Below are 19,125 nucleotides of genomic sequence, written 5' to 3' on the forward strand. Positions count from 1 at the left end.
GAGAGAGAGAGAAAAAAGTGCGGACAAAATGTAGACTATATGCAGACTTAGAAATACACACTACTATAATTTCTTTCTTTTTCTTTCACATAAAAAAAATCTTTCAGTCAGCTGTAAAATGCCATGGCTTATTCACAAAGATGCTAATGTTAATCAGACTGTAATGATAATGCATCTGTTTTACTTAAGGCCAGAGCAGCTCTTATAACAAGACAACATGGTGAAGATATGCTGAGGATGTGTGTACATTTATGTGTGTTTATTGTCTGTTTGTGTTATAGAGGGAGACTGAGAGAACCCGTGGACTGAAACATAAAAAGGTGGTAAACAAATCTCACACACCAGCTGGTTCCACAGTCAACACACTGCAGGCTTTCTCTAATCACAGCACAGCTATGCATTGTCTGACAACATGTGAAGAAATAAACACAAGTTCAATCATTTTGTACAGTATGTGTTTGCATCGCAGCCATATTACAACTCAGGAGAGAAGAAATCCAGTTTTAAATCAAATTGACAAATTGTAATTAAGTTGTATCAATTAAATACAATTGCAAGGACTGTTTTTCAAGTACGTATTAGGCTCATATGAAATTCAAGAACAGTAGAGCAAGGATTGAAAACTTAGTTAAACAGCTTTAATACACCAATGTGTTGTAAAAGCTTACAATCCTCTTCCTATCACTTTAAGCCACCATTTAGGACATTGGCCGCCTGCCAGCAAAGAGCTAATTACAGCCCAGTTTAAGAAAACATTAGTAAGATAGATGAAAGCTATCAAGTGAGCTGTGAAGAGTCTGAGGATATGTATAGTGGCTGAAGTATTGTGACTAACAAGATAGAGGAGAGTCCGAAATGGAGGAAAGGTCAAGGTTGAGTGAAAATCTTTCAATGGTCATCACAATAATGGGGAACAACAGTAAGAATTGCAAACTGTTTTGTACCTGTTTTTTCTCCTTTTCTTTGAGCATTTCTTTTTTTTATCTCTTTCTAAAATGAGCATATGCACCTTTGTATCGCTGTAATGTAAATTTTATACTTTGGAAAAGAAGCATGTTGTGACAGGTATTATAGTGGCGTGACAATTGGGTTAAGCTTCTAGAAACTCAGTAAAGACATTAACGGCAGGGTTGGTAACTATTTTCAATATACACTTTTTTATATATTGTTTGAAATAGTCGTATGTGCTCTGAAAAGGAGCGAAACGATCTGTCATCTGTAGCTGCTGTATTCCTGTAAAAATGCCCACCAATCACTGCCTCGCTGTCTGCTTGGAGAGAACCAATGAAATGCCTCCGTTTCCCGCTGTGCATAATCTACTCCTCCCATGTACGAGCCTGAGCTCAATGTGCATCGCCGCCGCATTGCTAACAGTAGTCATGTTTGTTTTAAACATTTGGTATGATAATATTAGGTATCAAGGGCATGGGAAGGGGTTAGACGATGCCCCGAGGAGATGCTACTTTCACTCTTGCTAGCTTTTCAACATTACCAACCCTGCTTTTAATTTGGTAAATGGGGTCCACATAAATCCTTTCTGGTGTAAAAGGAAAGTACCAGGTGCACAGTGGCGGACCTGGGCTGTCTGAGAGGCAGGGGCAAAAAAAAAGGGCACCAGCTGCATGCGGTAGGGCACCAGCATGCAAACGTTTTCTAGCACACAATCATTTTTTCTCCACTGGAAAGGCACCCTCCAGGGCACTTTATCATGTTTTATATACCATCTGGGCATTCAAAAGGGCACTCTTTTTTTTCAAACATGGGGAAACCACCGCCCCCTCCCCCCCTTAGTCCACCAGTACCCGGATGTGCTCACAGCCTAACTTAGGTAAAATCTAGTAGAGATCTTGCAGTGTCAGTCAGGCAGCCAGGCTGTGATGCTCCAGCAGCGAATGTTACACTATTGTCTCCCATCACTAACACCCCTCTGCCTTCACCAGGACTCAAGCTCAGCGATCCAACTAATGTAGAAGCCTGGAACACATACAGAATCGACCAACCACCTCCACACAAACTCACACCTCTGCATATGTATAGAGTCATAGCAAAACGTGCACACACACCCACATCTATGAAAACTGAACTGGATAGAACAAACTCACAGACATACTGAATATAGTGCATCATACTACTAAACCAGGGGAGGTTCAGTTCTCTTTGTTTAAGTTATGGGTCTTACAAAAAACTATCCATTTAGTCAATAGCAATATTTCTGCTAATGCAATGGTTGATATAGCCTACTGTACAAAGTAAAAAAGTGAAATAAAAAAGTTTAAGTGGGTATTATTTCAATTTTTAAGTGACCTTGTTATTTTTGCTAACTCATAAATGAGAAAACCTGGCTGATTATGTCAGGTGACGTCACTGAGACATTTCTCAAAAAAGATAAACATGCACATTCCCAATTAAAAGGAAACCCCAAATCTGCACCAAACTGTAAAACAGGAAATCCACAATATGTTTTAATATAACGTGCTAATTAAGTTTAAAGTCACAAATGGCAAAAAACACACATTTGCAGAAGTATGGATCTCATTTTCCTTTTTTTTTATTTGCATTATCATACATTAGGTACAAATAACAATCAGTTACCAGGTAAGTTGCTCAGACTCATTTCAAAGGTTTCAGGCTGACATGGGAAGTAAACAAACATACACCATTTGCAAAATACAATATATTCTTTCTTTTACAGTCTATTTAGATATCTACTGTAAGTTATTTATGTACAAGGACAGGTGTGCTGAGATAATAAGTGAACAAAGAGAGGAGAATAACATGTATATGTAGAGACCATTTTACTGTATAGGTTAAGGGATAAGGCTTTCCTGCGCATTATTGATCCTGTGCTCTGTACAGCCAAAACGATGGCAGCTCAGCTCAACTCTTTCCTTTCCCAGCAAACAGGACACAGCGGACAGTAATGACTAACTACAAAGAAAAAAGACGTTACACAAGATTCATCTAAATTAAAAAGATAAATAAAAGAAGAATTGTAAGAAATGCCAATTGAAAAAAAAAATCATACGAGATCTGTCTTAAAACCTTCCATTTAGGATCAAATCTATACTGTACACCACAAAATTACTTAATTATCGTCTGGCCATCCTAATCAATTTAAGTAAAAACAAAAAGATGAGGACATCAAATAGAATGTAAATTAAGTAAAACAACAAATGCACTTGGCTTACTCCTTTCCCATGGTGCACCAAACGAGAGGATGAAAGGGTGTTGAGTAAATAGCACAAGAAAAATCAACTGCTTTCCTGACCTGATGGGATCTAAACGGGTGAAAGGAGGGACACGCTGTCAATAAGATGATAGATTGACTTGGCCTAGGCACTGAGGAAGGAGGAACAGGTAGAGCGAAAGAGGACTTAGAAGAGACAAGGGAGGGATGGTTCAATGTGGCGAGGCAAAAGGGTCGTTCCTCAAACAAGCCATTATCATCTATCCTTTCGTTCATTTAACGAAACCCCATTAATCACCTGCCAATTGTTCCTTCACTCCCCGAAGATCATCCTTTGATATTGTCAATACATATATTAATTAACTCACTACATCATTCAGTCATTAATAGGCACAGGGAGGTAAAGGTAAAGCAAGCAGACACATGAGGATGAGTCAAGTTGTTGTCAAGTTTTATGGCTGAAAATTCTGATTTACCGACCGGCTCATGAATCATTTATGTGAACATAGTTCTTTCCTTTTTTTTTACTTTTATTCACATACATGAACATACACATACATACATACATACATACATTTGCAAGATGTGCTGAAACACTAACATGGAGTAAAAAAGGGAAGTAAAAACTGAGTGAATTAACTCAATTACTTTGACAATGGATAGAAAATGCAGCAAGCGGAATAGGTATAGAGTAAACATGGAGTAGAGAGTTTAGATGAGAGTGAGGACAATAAAGATTAAGAGGAAGATGTACATTATATCTGTTCAAGTTGGGAAAGGCACACAAGGGGAGAGTAAGTAATTATTTTTTTTCATGCTGACGTTGACTTTTTGAAAACATTACATGTGTCATGAAGAAAGAAGTTTGGGAAGAAAGTAATCAGAGATTCTATTAAAGGGATGGATATCTTTAGTCAGCACATTCAGAGGTATAAGTAAGGCTCAGACAAGGGCAAGACTGTTGCTGAGTAAACTCAGAGTATGTACAAGGAATATTTTCTCTCACTTCTGTGACATTCACACTGGATGTTAAGTTGAAAACACAAGTTGAAATGACACAATTCTGCCAATAGGCTAGGCAGGCAGGGAAATCTAGTACCGTGTATGATGAGTTGTTTATTAACTCATTAAACTGACTGGCATTGTAAAGTTTACTGACACAATGTGCACACAATGGCAGCATGCTATGTTATGTGGCCAAGAGAGTGTACAGCAGGTGTGGCTTTAGGCGGGTCTTAGCCTGCACAGGGAGAAGCTGCCACATAGAAAAAGTCATCCATGTGACTACAGCTAGTGCAACGCTGCTATTGTTGGGTTCTGGCGTTTTCCAGGTTTGGCACATGCAAAAGGTTATATACTATAGGAAACATTGTAGGAGAACACGACTCTTAGAAAAACATGGAGAAATTATTACAAATGTTTCAATAGTTCCTATTTATGTCATAAGTTTTATAATGTGATATTTCCTTTTAAACATTCCTGAATTGCTGAGCAGAAGCTAGAGAAATTAAACCAACAACACTGACAGCAACTGACAACAAAAAAAGAAGAAAAACATTTTACAGTGACAACACCACAACATTAAGATTATAACATAAACCCCATTCATGACACACAAAGAGCGAGTGGTCCCACTGGTCTAACATTGAGCAGTGCGTCTGAATCACAACTCGCCACAGATCTGGGTTCAGTGTTCCACATCGCCCTGAAAAGGTGAAGGCAAAAGGATCCAGGGGCTATATATGTGTATATATATATATATATATATATATATATATATATATATATATATATATATATATATATATATATATATATATATATATATATATATATATATATATATATATATCAAGCTTCTACAGCAAAGAGCACTGATCAAGAACCAGGGACAATGTCTCAGGAAAGTCTCTAGTTTTAGCATTTGTATCTATTTAGATTAATAAACTGTAATAAACGTCTGTTCTATCGTCTTTAGCAATCTGCATTCTTTTGGCAAAATCACTGTTGTTCCCCACTCTTGCTTTCACACCTAGTTCACAACTCTGCCTGAGCTTTAGGACTTTGGTGTTTCATCACTTGGCTTGTGAGTTGTGAGCAGTATAGTTACAAAACCCTGCAATCACCTCTTAAAAAGTCTAAGATCAGCACAATAAATTTGTCCAATCTAGAACTATGCTTACAGTGATACTCCACCTACATCTATCCTTTGAGTATCAAACACTCACCGTAGGTCTGACCTTTTATGTCCCACTAGGGCTGTGTATCAGTTCTCAATATCTTAAAAGGTACCGACAGAAATAACCTAGTACCGTGTGGTATTTAAACTTCTCCTGTCAAACGATACCTGTACCTGCACACGCAACTGAATGCTTCTATTTACATGATGGGTATCAAATGAAGTACTCTATTGATATCGGTATCACTTTAAAGCTATGGTGTGTACTTTCTGTCTCCCCCATGAGGAATTTTAATTAATGACAACAAAACTGTCGGCGCATCCACATGATAAAAGCCTTCTGTGATTGTGCACCGCCCCCACCCCTCCTCCATGCAGTTGCTAGTAGCAAAGGAGGACACGGAGGATTCACTCGATTTTCTGTGCGCGAAAGTCGCCTGATGACACAATCTTCTGAACATAGTCATACTGAGAAATACAGAGAGAGTTTTGTGGAGCGGATAGTTTTAATTAGCTTTGTATCAACTCATTTGGCAAAGGTTTTGAATGTAACGGACGTTTATTAATATAAAAAAGTTACACACTAAAGCTTTAAGGGTACTGGTATTGGTATTATCATTTTTTTTTAAACAATACCCAGCCCTCCTGTACTTTTCACCTTCCTGAAAAGCTGTCACTATTGGAATCCATTGGAATCAACATAAATCTAAGCTATGGCTATCATTCTTCAAGGACGAAACAAGTACAAACTTTCAAGACTACTAACTCTTACCACTAAAGTTAGGTTTTGAGTGGAGTATCACTTTGAGGTTGTACTGTAACTTTTAGGGGGTTTTATACTTCGTAGCATGGAGCCTTTAGCGGATCACGTGCATGAATGATGCCTACCTACAGCATGCAGATACAGAGGGATAGTCAACAGCCAGACACACATCCAATCAACTCACAATTTGCAATCAAAATCATTGAATAAGAATAAAGAAAATAAAAGTTTTGATAAATCTGCCAAAACAAGTGGAACAGATATATTTTATAACTTGCTAAATCTGGACTCTATTAAAGACGTCCAGCTGTTACAAAGTTGATCTGTACTGGGTTACTTTCCTAGTTGTTTAAATGTTATTACACGTACAAATATTGGTTTATATAATTAATGTAATAGAAGCACATTCAGGTTTTGGTATAAAAACTGTAACTTGCTTTACGTTTTTTAAATAACTCATGATTATTTACAAAGGAGTTATGCACTGATAGTAGACACTTTCAAATATGACTCTGATCTAATTATCTAATATGTATGAAACCACAAAAGAAGAGGAGACAAAAAACTGTGTTTAAAGACATTTAAAAAATTAAAAGGGATGCAATAAAGGTGATATTTAACTGATAATAGCTGTGTTGACATAATCATAATGAAGGATAAGTTTTTCTCAGGACAACAAAAAGCATTGTCAGAAGAAATGCTCCTACTGATTTGCAACTTCTGTAAACTAACAAATGTGTTGTAGCTACACTTGAGGGCACGATACTGTATGCAATATAACATTGGATGGTTAATACACAGTGATATCATGTTATATTCTAAAAACAAAAAACAGTTTATCAAAATGTCATTACCGTTTCTGTTGAGACATTTATGACCAATAGGAGGCTTTGTAGTTATGGACATAGGATTGGAAAGAGACAGTGGTTAACCCTGACACTGACTATTTTCCTAAGTAGGTAGATATATAATGTACTACCGCTGTCATACTAAACTGATTACTGTGTCCACATAGTGTCCACAACATTATTGACAAGGGAAATATACAATCTGCAGCTCAGTTAAGGAAAATAGGTGTGTGAATTATTACTTTTAAAAGCAGATGAAATAGAGTGATACCAGTTAAGTTATAAAGCTAAAAATTGGAACCAACCCTGACACACTTTCATACCTATGGGTGTCACATATCTCAATTTTTACAGGCTGCATATTATCTAATTACACTGTTCATTCTTTAGTTGATTTGCTACACACACAGGAAGTTGAGATTAGCTAAAATCAAATTGTACTAAAATAGAATTGTATACCATCACCATTACGTCAAAGGGGAAGAAAACTGTAAACATGATACAGGAAACATTGAATCACAAGGTGAAGTTTGAACACCTGCACCACCTGGCCATAGTGTCTACACTGCTTTATGTGAGTGTTTTTAAGATCATCGCATAATATCTATATTGTGATAATTATCCATATGGAAACAAACTGTGACCAAGCAAGTGGATCTATAGACCATAATGTTTATCCACTGAGATTTGTAAAAGCATGAAAAACTTTTCCAAAATCCATGCCTTAAATGCTTTCCTAGCTGAATGCTCCTTTAATATCCTCTTGCTCATATCATATAAAGCCATGGATTAATTTATTCTCTAAATGTCTTCTAGGTATGGCAAACCATCAATACAAATTGCAGCAGTATAGAAAGGACATCCTTGTCTACAGTACATGCTTATCATTAGACTAAAGAAAATTATTTATTGTGATGGCCGAGAGCCAATCAAATCTAATCTATACTGGCAAATATATTGTACAGAACAAAAATGCATGCCCTGAATGCTGCTTATGAATAAAACCAATACCTAAAGGTTTATAGTGAGGCCGTGATCAAGTTGTTGTCAGATGTTAGGTTGGCAGTTGCTTTAAGTTAGTGGCAGTGAGGTTCTTCAGGGACGTTTTCAAATCCTTTTCATATGCTGTTACTGACCGCCGGGTTTACAAACTGTGTGTTGATGAAAGAGAACCCTGCAAACTCGGCCTGGTCGATGTTGGCGATAACCAGCTCATCTGGCGGTGTGAGCTGGGGCTGGGTGCGTGTGAAGAACTTGTCAAAGTTCTCTGCTCCTTTGCCACACTGTAGAAAAGAGGGACAGAAAAGGGAAAAGTTGAGACATAAGGTACATTATGTAAAATAATATGAAGAGTGCAAGCTTTAGACCGACAAGACAGAACAAATCTGGAACACTGGCGGAAGTATGCGCATGGCAATTCTGTGAAGGCAAGAGACATTAATCACAATTTGTTTTTAACTTGTTGGAACTCTTCACAGATTAGCCCAAAGCACAGGACACGCATCAAACATCAGCAATCACTACCATTGTCATCATCACCATTCATATTACCAGACAATGTGCATGGACAATACACCAAGCAACATTTGTGAGTTCTCCCACATCAACCTGTTTGTTAATTCAAATGCATCTTCATCTGTCCCCCGGCTTACATAAAAATGAGGACATTTCACACCTGATCCCGCCCGTTTCCCACTGTAACATGCAGTAGGAGGTTAACAACATTTGTTAATAACATTCAATTACATGCTCTAGATCTCATTCACCTGAATCACAATGCACTCTTCTGAAAACAAAAGCAACATTGGCACAGCTGTGGAACAGCAATGCAGTTTTCAGTAAACAAAGGCCCAGGATTGATTCTATGAGAGGAAATTGTGTCAGGACCTCTGCAACGAGGCACGCTGTGTTTGCTCTGACCTCATAACCTGCTATGATATGCAGCTCCTTGGTCTCGGCTCAGACGTGATACATACGTACTTTTGTGCTTTTTGACCCTCAAAATGTAATTATGTTACAGAAGAATGAAGTGATTCCTTGAACAAAAACAGCAACAGCATCAAGGTGCAACAAGGTCACAAAAGGGTTAATTATTGTGTTCACAAGAGAGAGGAAAGCTGTCAGTATTTAACAGAAGACATCAAAGGTGTTTTCATGTTTGTGTAATGAGAGGATAATCAAATTAAGACATGGAAACGGATTATGTCACATGGTGGGTAAATTTGCACTTAAAGAGATTTTCTCAGCAAAGGAAGGTACTGTGCATGTTTGGAGACGTGGGCGTGCATCTTATTTTGTTGCTGTAGTGATATTCCCCCTGACTGAAATAAATCACACATGACATGTATGACCCCAGTAGCTTTCAAGACATAGCACACAGGCTTTTCTCATTCTTGTGCCCATTTTCTATTCCGGGGACTCACCTTAAAAGGAGAGGTGGGGTACTGTATATACTGTTTTTGTGACAATCAATTAACAGCGCAATTTTGAAGTTGTGAAATTACTGAGATTTGCTTTTACATTACCTATATGCTCTGACCAGAGGAAAAGAACATATTGCAAGGCTCAGTTACCTTACATGCTTTTTTATTGTTTTTACCAAGCATAAACACAGTACCAGATCCTGTTAAAAAAAACTCCCACCAATATCTGTAATGTAAGTTTTTTGTCTAATAACTATTTCCATTACTAGGAAATGGCTACAAGACCACTTAGACCAGAGAACAGGGAAACCAGCTGTTTTATCTCCTTCCAAGCTTATCTCATTTACGGTGCTGTGTATTTGCTTGCAATGATTCTGCGCCTGTCACCCGAGGCTATCGGTATCCTCTTAGGATTAGCTTTTATGGAGGATCTGCTCATGGGTGTACTCTCTCTTTAACACAAAATTGCCAGCATGCCTTGGTGCCTAGCTACCATACTTTAAAAGGAGAAGAAACAAGATGAGGTAATTTGCATGACTGATGCAAAAACCACACCCAGTAATAGTGAATAATCTAATCCTGCAACAGCACTGTACTTTAAACCTATGGCAACATACAGTACTTCTACTTCATACTAAAATCAGTCGATCTGGCATTTGCACTCTTTCTTGTGAATGAAAATATTTAGGTATTAATACTTCTGTCAATCACTTAGCACCTTTTAGAGCCTGTAACACAATGACAGCAGCATAAAAATGCTTCAATTTGTCATCTAGATGTGGTGTGCTCAATCAGTGACTCTCCAACTACAGTAAAGGTCTACAACTGGCTAACAACAAAAAGCATTAGAGGGGCTGGGTTTCTTTGTTGTTGGCTGCAGTATTTATTTTTATTGAAGCAAATCATAAATTGTCATGGAGGGACCGCAGAGAAAAAAAGATGACTTGATCCATGAAGAGTTTTTGTCTCTTCTAAGTTATTCTACTGTCTTTACTGGAGAAAACCCAAGAATAAATAATACAGTGTTCAAGAGAAAGAGCAAGTGAGTAAGAAACAACATCCTTATCCTCATCAGTTAGTCCACCTACATACCGGGCTCACCTAAATGGATGCATGCATTCGCAAACGCACACAATCACACACCCCAGTACGCACACACACAGGCATACTTTACGCTAAGATCCAGTGTACCACTTGATAAGCATTCACGTTCCCTTGGGAACTACTGTTCTGCAGCTGGCTGTGAAAATAACCGACTCTGGGAAGCCAAATGCCATGGGGTCTCTGATGGGCTGTTTTGACTGCAAATTGCAATATTTCACCAAACTTTACATCAGAGTTTCAGGTACTATAAACATACAGTATGAAGCATTTAAAAGTAAGATATTAAAGAAATGAGCTTTTGTTTTTTTTCAATCCTTTTAATTGTTGCCATAATGACTTCACAACCAACCCTGACCTGGCTTTGAAAGTCTTGACTAATTGGCCTCATCTACTGCTGCCCTCCATTCACAGACAAGATATGTAAGTGTGTGTGCAGTATGTTGCCATGTTTGCTTCAGTGCATCTACGTGTGTGCCAGCAACTGCTTGTGTGTCAGTCTTTGTGTGTTTAGGAATGTCTGCCTGTGTTTGTCAAGCAAACACAGAGATGTATAAAGGTACAGACGTTTCTAGTTTTAATTTCTTCTTCTTTTTTATTGGTGAGGCCAGACTGAGACAACACATCAGGTGATTTAACAGAAGTGAACACAACAGAACATTAAAAGACTGAGTCACAGACGTTTTTGAAGTGTGTGTGCACAGATGTGTTTGTGTGCATGTTATTTCTAAATGTACTCTCTCGTTCCCACACAACAGATACCTGATGGGTAATCTCCAGCATCCTTCAACTGCTGTGCCTCTCCGCATACTTGTCTAATTCTATCCATCACTGACCATCTGCTGCTCAAGTAAAGCATAGCATTTTTCACTCTGACCTCCACCGACAATTGCCAGCACTAAGATGTGCCTTTTTTGGATCACAAAACACTTACTCCTTGTAACACTGGACTTCAGCTCTTGAGTGAAATTCCCACCGGTGTGTAAAGCAAAGCTTATGTGGGATGGAGCTTCAGCTGCCAAACTGACATGAGATGTTGCATGTTGTGTTCACTTCTCACGGTAATGAGTGCTGCTGAAACGTTTTTCTTTTGTGAAAGAGCATCACATCACAAAAACAGGACATTAATTAGACTATAAATTATGCTGCTCTCATCAAATAAATGAGGCTCAAAAGAGTCGCTCAACAACAACAAAAGGAGAACATTTTATTATAAACCATGGTTATGAAAATCTGCACCACTGCCTTTGTGATATTTCCAGAAACATAAACCTGCCCTTTTGGAAAAGCGTAGGGCTGGTCTAACGTCTCCCATTTCTCATTGTGTGATTCACCCAACTCTTATGGGGTGAGACCTATTATGCTGTTGATACATCCTCCCATACACAGTGATATAGTATCCTACATAGGTTTTTTGACCTACTTCCTCTCATCTTTAATCTCTCTCCCTCTCTTTCTGCACACATACAGACACGCCTCTGCACTCAAGCATACTAAATAACACATAGCTACTTAGGATGGTAAATGAGTGCTTGCCTCCAATAAGAGTTGTGCCATCTAGTATAGAATTGGTGCATCACTAACCCAATGTTACAATTACAAACTCCTGCAGCATTTACACATGTAAAATTTCATTCTGGAAAATATTTTCAAGACGATAATTTCATATTCAATTTGATGTTGTAAACAAACCTCAAAGCAATTACAAATTGGGCCTTTCATAAACCCAAATGTAACTACATTTTTTATGGAAAATGTGATTGAAATACCAATTCATATAACCCCAAATCAGAATATAAATATATAAATAAAAAATGTATACATAAACAAACTGAAAATTCTCCGTCTTATGTCCCGTAAGCTAAAAGAGGAAAGTCAGACATGCTCAGTCAAGTTGCAACAGTCTGTGCCTCTCATTTTCTTACAGCTACAGTGAGTCACAACTCATCCATATATCTGTGTGTGTGTGTGTGTGTGTGTGTGTGTGTGTGTGTGTGTCCATGTATGCCATCCAGGCATGACTGTTCCAAGACTTCTGTGCAGTGACTAAGTCCTCCCACTCTTTCTTTGCCTAACTCCCTCCCTTCATTCACCGCTCCCATCACTATCAATGAGCAGCTTCCTATTTGACCCACTTTCTCCATCGTCCTCTGCTCCCTTAAAGACGTTCAGCCATCCACAAGTGGGTGTAAAACGTGTGGCCATCAAGTGCGTTTTACTCAAGAAATGAACCTGATTTCACACAGACACCGCTCGATGGACGTGGCTGGCATTTAGTATGTGCTTGTTTTGTTACCTGCAGTATAGATAACTGCACAGTGATAGCATCCAGCCCTATAAATATGGATTCATGTCCAATATACACAGATGGTTTGAATGTCTCAGCTGGGTGCAGCCTGTGTATTGATTGCAATTCCACAGCTGTCACAGGCGGATGAAGTGAGATTGAGTGGGGATTGGAGAAAGGAAAGAGGAGGAGGACTGGATTAGAGAGGAAGGGTTAGACCTGATGAGAAGGAGGTGTATAATGATAGCCATTTGGTGTAAATTGACTGAAAACAGCGCAGTATTACATGACATTGTGAGGTGGACATGATGGTGCTTTATAAAGCAGGTTATATTGATATAGAGAGGATAGAGAGGATTCAACATGTTTTTTTACTCTCTTTCTCATCTTTCACGCTTAGAGCTTGCATCGAAAACCAGACCCATGCAAGCATGAACTGTGCAAAAGGACATGCACGTTTGTATGCACCTCCCTGCAACTTCAGCGTGGACAAATATATCAGCACAGAAGCTTTCCTTTCTCCCTCCGATATTGATTACCCCCCCTACACACATATGCAGCAAATAGACACAGAGACAAGACATGCAAGGAAATCTTCCTCCCCTGCTTTTCCTAAAACTCTGTTAACCTTCACTTTAATTAACCTTCCCACACATACATGTAAACAAACATACACGCACAAAGCACACAAAGCATTTCCAGGACACCCAGCATGTCCACTCAGTGGGAGACTACATGGACAAAGAGGTCAGGATTCACCTTATAAGAGGAACTGGAGCCCTTGAGGGTGAAACAGAAGAGAACTACAATATTTAAACTGAATGTGTAACGTGTATATGCACACACTTGAACACACACTCAAAATCACTCCTAAGTGGAGGATGACCTTAAGAATTGGGTTACAGTGGTGACATTTTCAGAGATAATCGAGGGGAAGTGCTCCTCAAATCATGTCTGACATAAGGACCAGGAGAGATTTCATATCAGTCATCAACAACTACATTTGCAGAGTTTCTCAAAGGCCTTTGGTCCATCTCTGAAATTTAAAAACATGTACAAAATGCTACAGTGACAAGATGAATGAATATAATTTAGGTTCTTCAACATTTCTGATTGGATGTTTGGCCTGCATTATGTAAGTTAAGGGTTAGTTGTTAGAAAAGAAAATGGGTTTATTGTTATTTGGATCCAACCATAGTTTACAAAGAGTTGAGAACCACCAATATGGACACCAGAGGTTGGGAGCACCTGCCACCTTAACTGTGTCTGTGGGTTTGTTCATGTGTGAGAAATATTTTGACAATTCCTTTTCTCACACATCTACCCACATGTTCATAACTCTATGAGGGAGTACATTTCTGTGTACCGGTGGGTCCCCTGGTTGTCAGCACACATGTGACATGTGACAGAATGAAGTAGTGTTTCTTTTTCTAGTCACACACACACACACACGCACACGCACATACACCTTAAGGGATTTTAACTACTCCTTACTGTGCAGCAAAATGTGAGCTTTATGAGATATGTATTCACAATAAATGTGTTATATTAATTATACATTCAGATGGGAGGCTTTGAAATTACTTACAGCCCATATAAGACATGCCATAAGGAGCCTACGCCAGCAGCTATTTTGACATAAAGAGCATTATAAATTTATACAAAAGAGCGTCATGTTGAGGCAGTATTATCCACATCAGTTAATGTTTAATGTAACAATTCTATTCATTGAGCAAAGCCACCAATTTATTTATTTTTACTGCAGACTATATCATGTTTTTGCAAAACTATGTAAGTTTTGCTGTCAGTGTGATGAAATCACTTAAAACTCTATGCAAATGCTATAACTTCCTCCTTGGGTCTTAAATTCTTTACATACATCCCCGGCACTGTCAGCAACTCTTAGTGGGATACAAAGAACTGCAGTCAGATTAGGATGCACTCACCATTATAAAATTAGACCTACTGTAGTCTAATACTGTATTAAATTTGTTTTACATGTACTGTAAATGTTTTTTGTTTGCTGTGTCTGTTTTTGTGATTCTGTGTAACTTGTGTACTGTTGCTCCAGGGCTCCCTTGTAAAAGAGATTTGACTATCTCAATGGGACATCACCTGGTAAAATAAAGGATAAATAAAAAAATAAAAATAAATAAATAACAACATTTACTCAGTAATTTACTATACACCTCGAAAACATTGTTAAGTGCCAAAAATGCATCTATGACATATGTGCTGGTAAATGTGATGCTTATGCAATAACAGTGGAGTTATATCATACTGTAGGCTGCCAGAGAAACCCTAGAAAAACTACTGTATAGTGACCTTTTCTTGGTGTGTACTGCCTCTTGACCCCCATCACCCTGCAAAGTTTGAGCAGGTATAGGAAATGAATGGATGGATGGATGGATGGATGGTTGTCAACAAAAACGTCCTAGAACTGTTAATGGTTGTGTATGTAATTACAATACACCAAATGTTGATGCAACCTCAAAAGCAAGGATAAGTTTCCATAAAAGTGAATATCCAGCAGTGTCCACAATTCAACATTGTTAACAGCTGTCTTAATTCTGTCTACCTACTGTAAGTGAAAAATTTTCTGAGGTTGAGTGTCTAAGCTCTGACTAAATTTTGAAAAAAATTATATTTTTAATTTATTGAATGAATCACCTAAACTACAAAAAAATATGTTTTGTGTGAGACAAACCATCTTTGCTCTTCTTTTACACAAGAAGTTATTATATTTTATCTTCCTAGAATTATTAAAGTGGACATATTAAGCTTTTCCGTATTTTCTGTCACATCTACAATGTTATAATACTGGATTTTCAGGTTAAACATGGCCAAAACATAATCAAATAATGAGGTAAACATATTTTAGAGAAATCCTCATGAGAGAGAGAGTGTGTGTGTGTGTGTGTGTGTGTGTGTGTGTGTGTGTGTGTGTGTGTGTGTGTGTGTGTGTGTGTGTGTGTGTTCATCAGCAGGGGCGTGGCTCTACAGTCGTTACCAGGCACACCTGACTTCCATTTACCATCAAGCTCAGTATAAGAAACCAGGCTCTCCACTTGCTCATTGCCAAATTGTTTTCTGCTCTCCGTGTGGTAAAGCTTCAGGCTTAAAACTCCAGTGAAGAATCTGATTTTGACCAGTTGTTGTGACTCTGCTGAAAATAACCTCACCTGTGTCTCTTCTGTCTCCAGCACCTGCCTAAGCTGAGCCTGCCTTCCTGCTGATCCTCTGCCATTGCCTGTCACAAATTCCCCACCAAGAGATACCATCTGCTTTCACCAGGATTGCCACCTCACCACCTTGTTTTACTCTCTTCACTTGCAAGTATTGTGATAAAATAAAACTACTAACTGCAATCCATTGTCTGAATCTGCTTTTTGGGTCCAAACTAGCAAATTGTAACAATTTCCTTAAATAACTCTTGACACTTGACCATTTTGTGTGTGTGTGTGTGTGTGTGTCTGTCTGTCTGTCTGTCTAAGCACCGAGAGATAGAGACAGGACATATTTCTCATAGATACTCCCAGAAGCTGGTGTTTAACACATTATATAACTTGCAACTAACGTCTGGATTGCTACATTATGCACCACCTGTTTAACTGTGTGTGCATGTTTAAACTTCAAACATCTGTGAATATAAATGTATCAAAACTTACTTACATTGCTTACACTTTCCCTGACAAATCCGTCTGAAGGCTGAGGTACTGCACAAGTTGATAAACAAACAGCCAAGAACATGATTTGTCCTGTAGTGATGAGTACATCTGTATTTCCTTGTTTAAATGCATGCGTTTTAGTAACTTGTATTTGTTTACTTGTCTTGTTCCCTTCATGGTCTGAGAGGGTGTAATACATCAGTTCAAATCAATTTAGCATCAATTAATCATTACCACTGTAATACAAAATGAAAGTGGAATTTCTGTAAATTAAAAGACCATTGTCAAGAATAGCATTTAACATTGTGTTGAATTTGAGGGAAGATTGTTGATTGCTTTACGGCGCAAAATGAGGGTGTTGGATGGCACAAAAAAAGATGGTACTGTTCTTCCATTGCAAGCAACATTTTCATAGTTTCTAAAAATGTCAGATGAGTGAAAAGCCCAAGGAAACACAACCTCGTTAAAGCCATAGAGAGAACAAGTGCACCAGGACAAAGGAAAGACAAAGTGTGCTAATTTGGTGCAAAGTGCAGTCGAGTGGAGGCTTTAGCTATTTGTGTGGCAGTAGACTAGCCTAGAAATCTAGACTCCCCCTAGTGGCAGCAAATTTATTTGGCAGCCAGGGGGGGGGTCTAGGCACTCTCCGTTGACTTTCATGCTGCAAAAACCAAATTTTGGTCAGGCCAATCACATTTTGTATAGAGTCGGTGGGCGGGGCTTATTGCTGCTGGGAACAGCAGACTTCTGGAAGACTTGGAGTTAAGCTTTTCTTTGATAAAAGAACAAAGAACGGCACAGAAATCATTCTTAAAAAAGGAAGATGTGTTCGGAGTTTTGCCAACCGGATACGGCAAAAGTTTAATCTATCAACTAGCTCCGCTACCTTCTTCGTTGCTCTGCCTGGTTGTAGCGCTATCCTATTACGTGCAGAGGGAATTTGAAAGACAACCGTTTATCCCGCCCCTCGGATCAAGCTCCGTCAATGGTGAGTTCCCAGACCCAACATCTGGATGTGGGTCTGGATTGTCAGGCTAGCAGTAGACGTTACTGGATTGCAAGTTGTCAGGTTTCCATCAGAATGTAGTGCACATTTTAAACAAATTTTAAGAAAATGTGCAAAATAAATTGTGAATTCATGTGCTTTTTTAACCACATATATTATATATTGGGGGTTGACACATCGACATGAACACATGGTGGCGCTAATTCTCCAGTCCAGTTCCATTAAACCATTGCAGAAGAAGAGGGTGGAACAAGATGACTTAATTAAAAGATTGCAAGTCAAACCTTATTGATGAAAAAAAATAATGTGGAAAACGTAATGGAATTATGTAATTTATGTTTGTTTCATGGATTAATTCGAGGAAGTTTACAGTCTCCTCATCGGTCCACACAGATTTCAAAAGCTATTTATCTCTTCAGTGGATAGAAAGGTTCAGTGGATGTTTCAGTCACTTTCCTTGTGTACGTCATGATTTATTCGCTAAGTTGATATACCAACTTTTCCATCTCAATCAAGTGCAAAAACATTTTTGGTGAATTTCCTGCATTTCCTCTCCAATTTTTTAATGCATTTAAAATGTGTTTTAATTGAAAAGGTGCTTCTATAGCTGTGTTTCATGGCAAGTCACCCAAATACTTAACAGGTGTAGGTAAGGAAATTACTCCATCTCAGGAAAATGCCTCTGCTGGCTCCATGCTGGACTTTGCACCATGAATTCATATGAAAATAGAGGTCAAACAGCAACATATTCTTTGTGACAGAAAATATGGCCTTATTTTAATGAAGGCTAAACTCATGTGAGAGAGGCTACCAATCATTTTGACCTTGGTTACAGACATTATACTAAGCAGTTTCACACTTAATTAGAGTATGAAGTGTAAATATAACCCCAAGGAAGTTCATTGCCTACTGTAAAAATATAAATGCACAGTACTTACCACTTTGGGCTTGAAGGGTGGCTGTATCTCCCTGTTTGCAAGGCGTTCCCAATCGATGCGTCTGAAGAAGGCATGTTCTCTGATGTCCCTCTCTCCCTCTGGGCTGCAGCCCAGACGCTTGGACGGGTGTTTGGTCATCAGCTGCTCATAGTAAGAAACAAAAAGGAGGACACAAAGTAAGAACAAATAGACTATAAATTAATTTAGGATCGCAGTGGTGATTCCTCCTACAGTGTGGAATGCATGACTCGCATAATTGTTTTCACTGGTTGTCACAACTTCAAAGAAAAAGTCAATCTTTTTTTCCTTCTTCAATTTCTTGAGTAAATGGGGAACACTTTCACTTACAGTCATGCAAAGTACAGAGTGTGCAGATTTTAATTCAGCAGATCACAGAATCAGCAGGGGCGTAGCACAAAATTCGGGCCCTGTAGAAAGGCATTTTCTATGGGCCCCTCCCTGCATCCACAGCTATTCAATCTAGCATCTTTTTGGACACTCCTCACATGAGGGCCCCTGGGTACTCAGTCCACCCCCCCACCCCACCCCAGTCCGACGCCCCTGAACATCAGCATTTGGATATATCTCTCTCAAAAGGTGTCAGTGTTAGTGCATCAGGAAAACCCTCACTTTGTTTTCTCCCACTTTTGTGTTCTTTCACGGATGTGTTTTGTAATGTGATTCCACCTCTTTTCTAGGTCAGCAAGTGACAGCTAAACAGATGG

The 19,125-nt window shown here is 38.7% G+C and overlaps 1 protein-coding gene across 1 annotated transcript in view; it reads right to left on the bottom strand.

The window, feature by feature from the left end:
* Positions 1-6,095: 6,095 nt before the first annotated feature.
* prkcaa (protein kinase C, alpha, a) overlaps positions 6,096-19,125 on the bottom strand; it is a 155,948-nt gene continuing 142,918 nt past the window's right edge. The window contains 3 exon segments of the mRNA XM_028593335.1: positions 6,096-8,260; positions 13,548-13,568; positions 18,401-18,541. Of these exon segments, the coding sequence (XP_028449136.1) occupies positions 8,096-8,260; positions 13,548-13,568; positions 18,401-18,541 (327 nt within the window). The 3' untranslated portion in view covers positions 6,096-8,095.

Source organism: Perca flavescens, chromosome 2, assembly GCF_004354835.1.
Source record: "Perca flavescens isolate YP-PL-M2 chromosome 2, PFLA_1.0, whole genome shotgun sequence".
In the NCBI taxonomy this organism is placed as follows: Eukaryota; Metazoa; Chordata; class Actinopteri; order Perciformes; family Percidae; genus Perca; species Perca flavescens.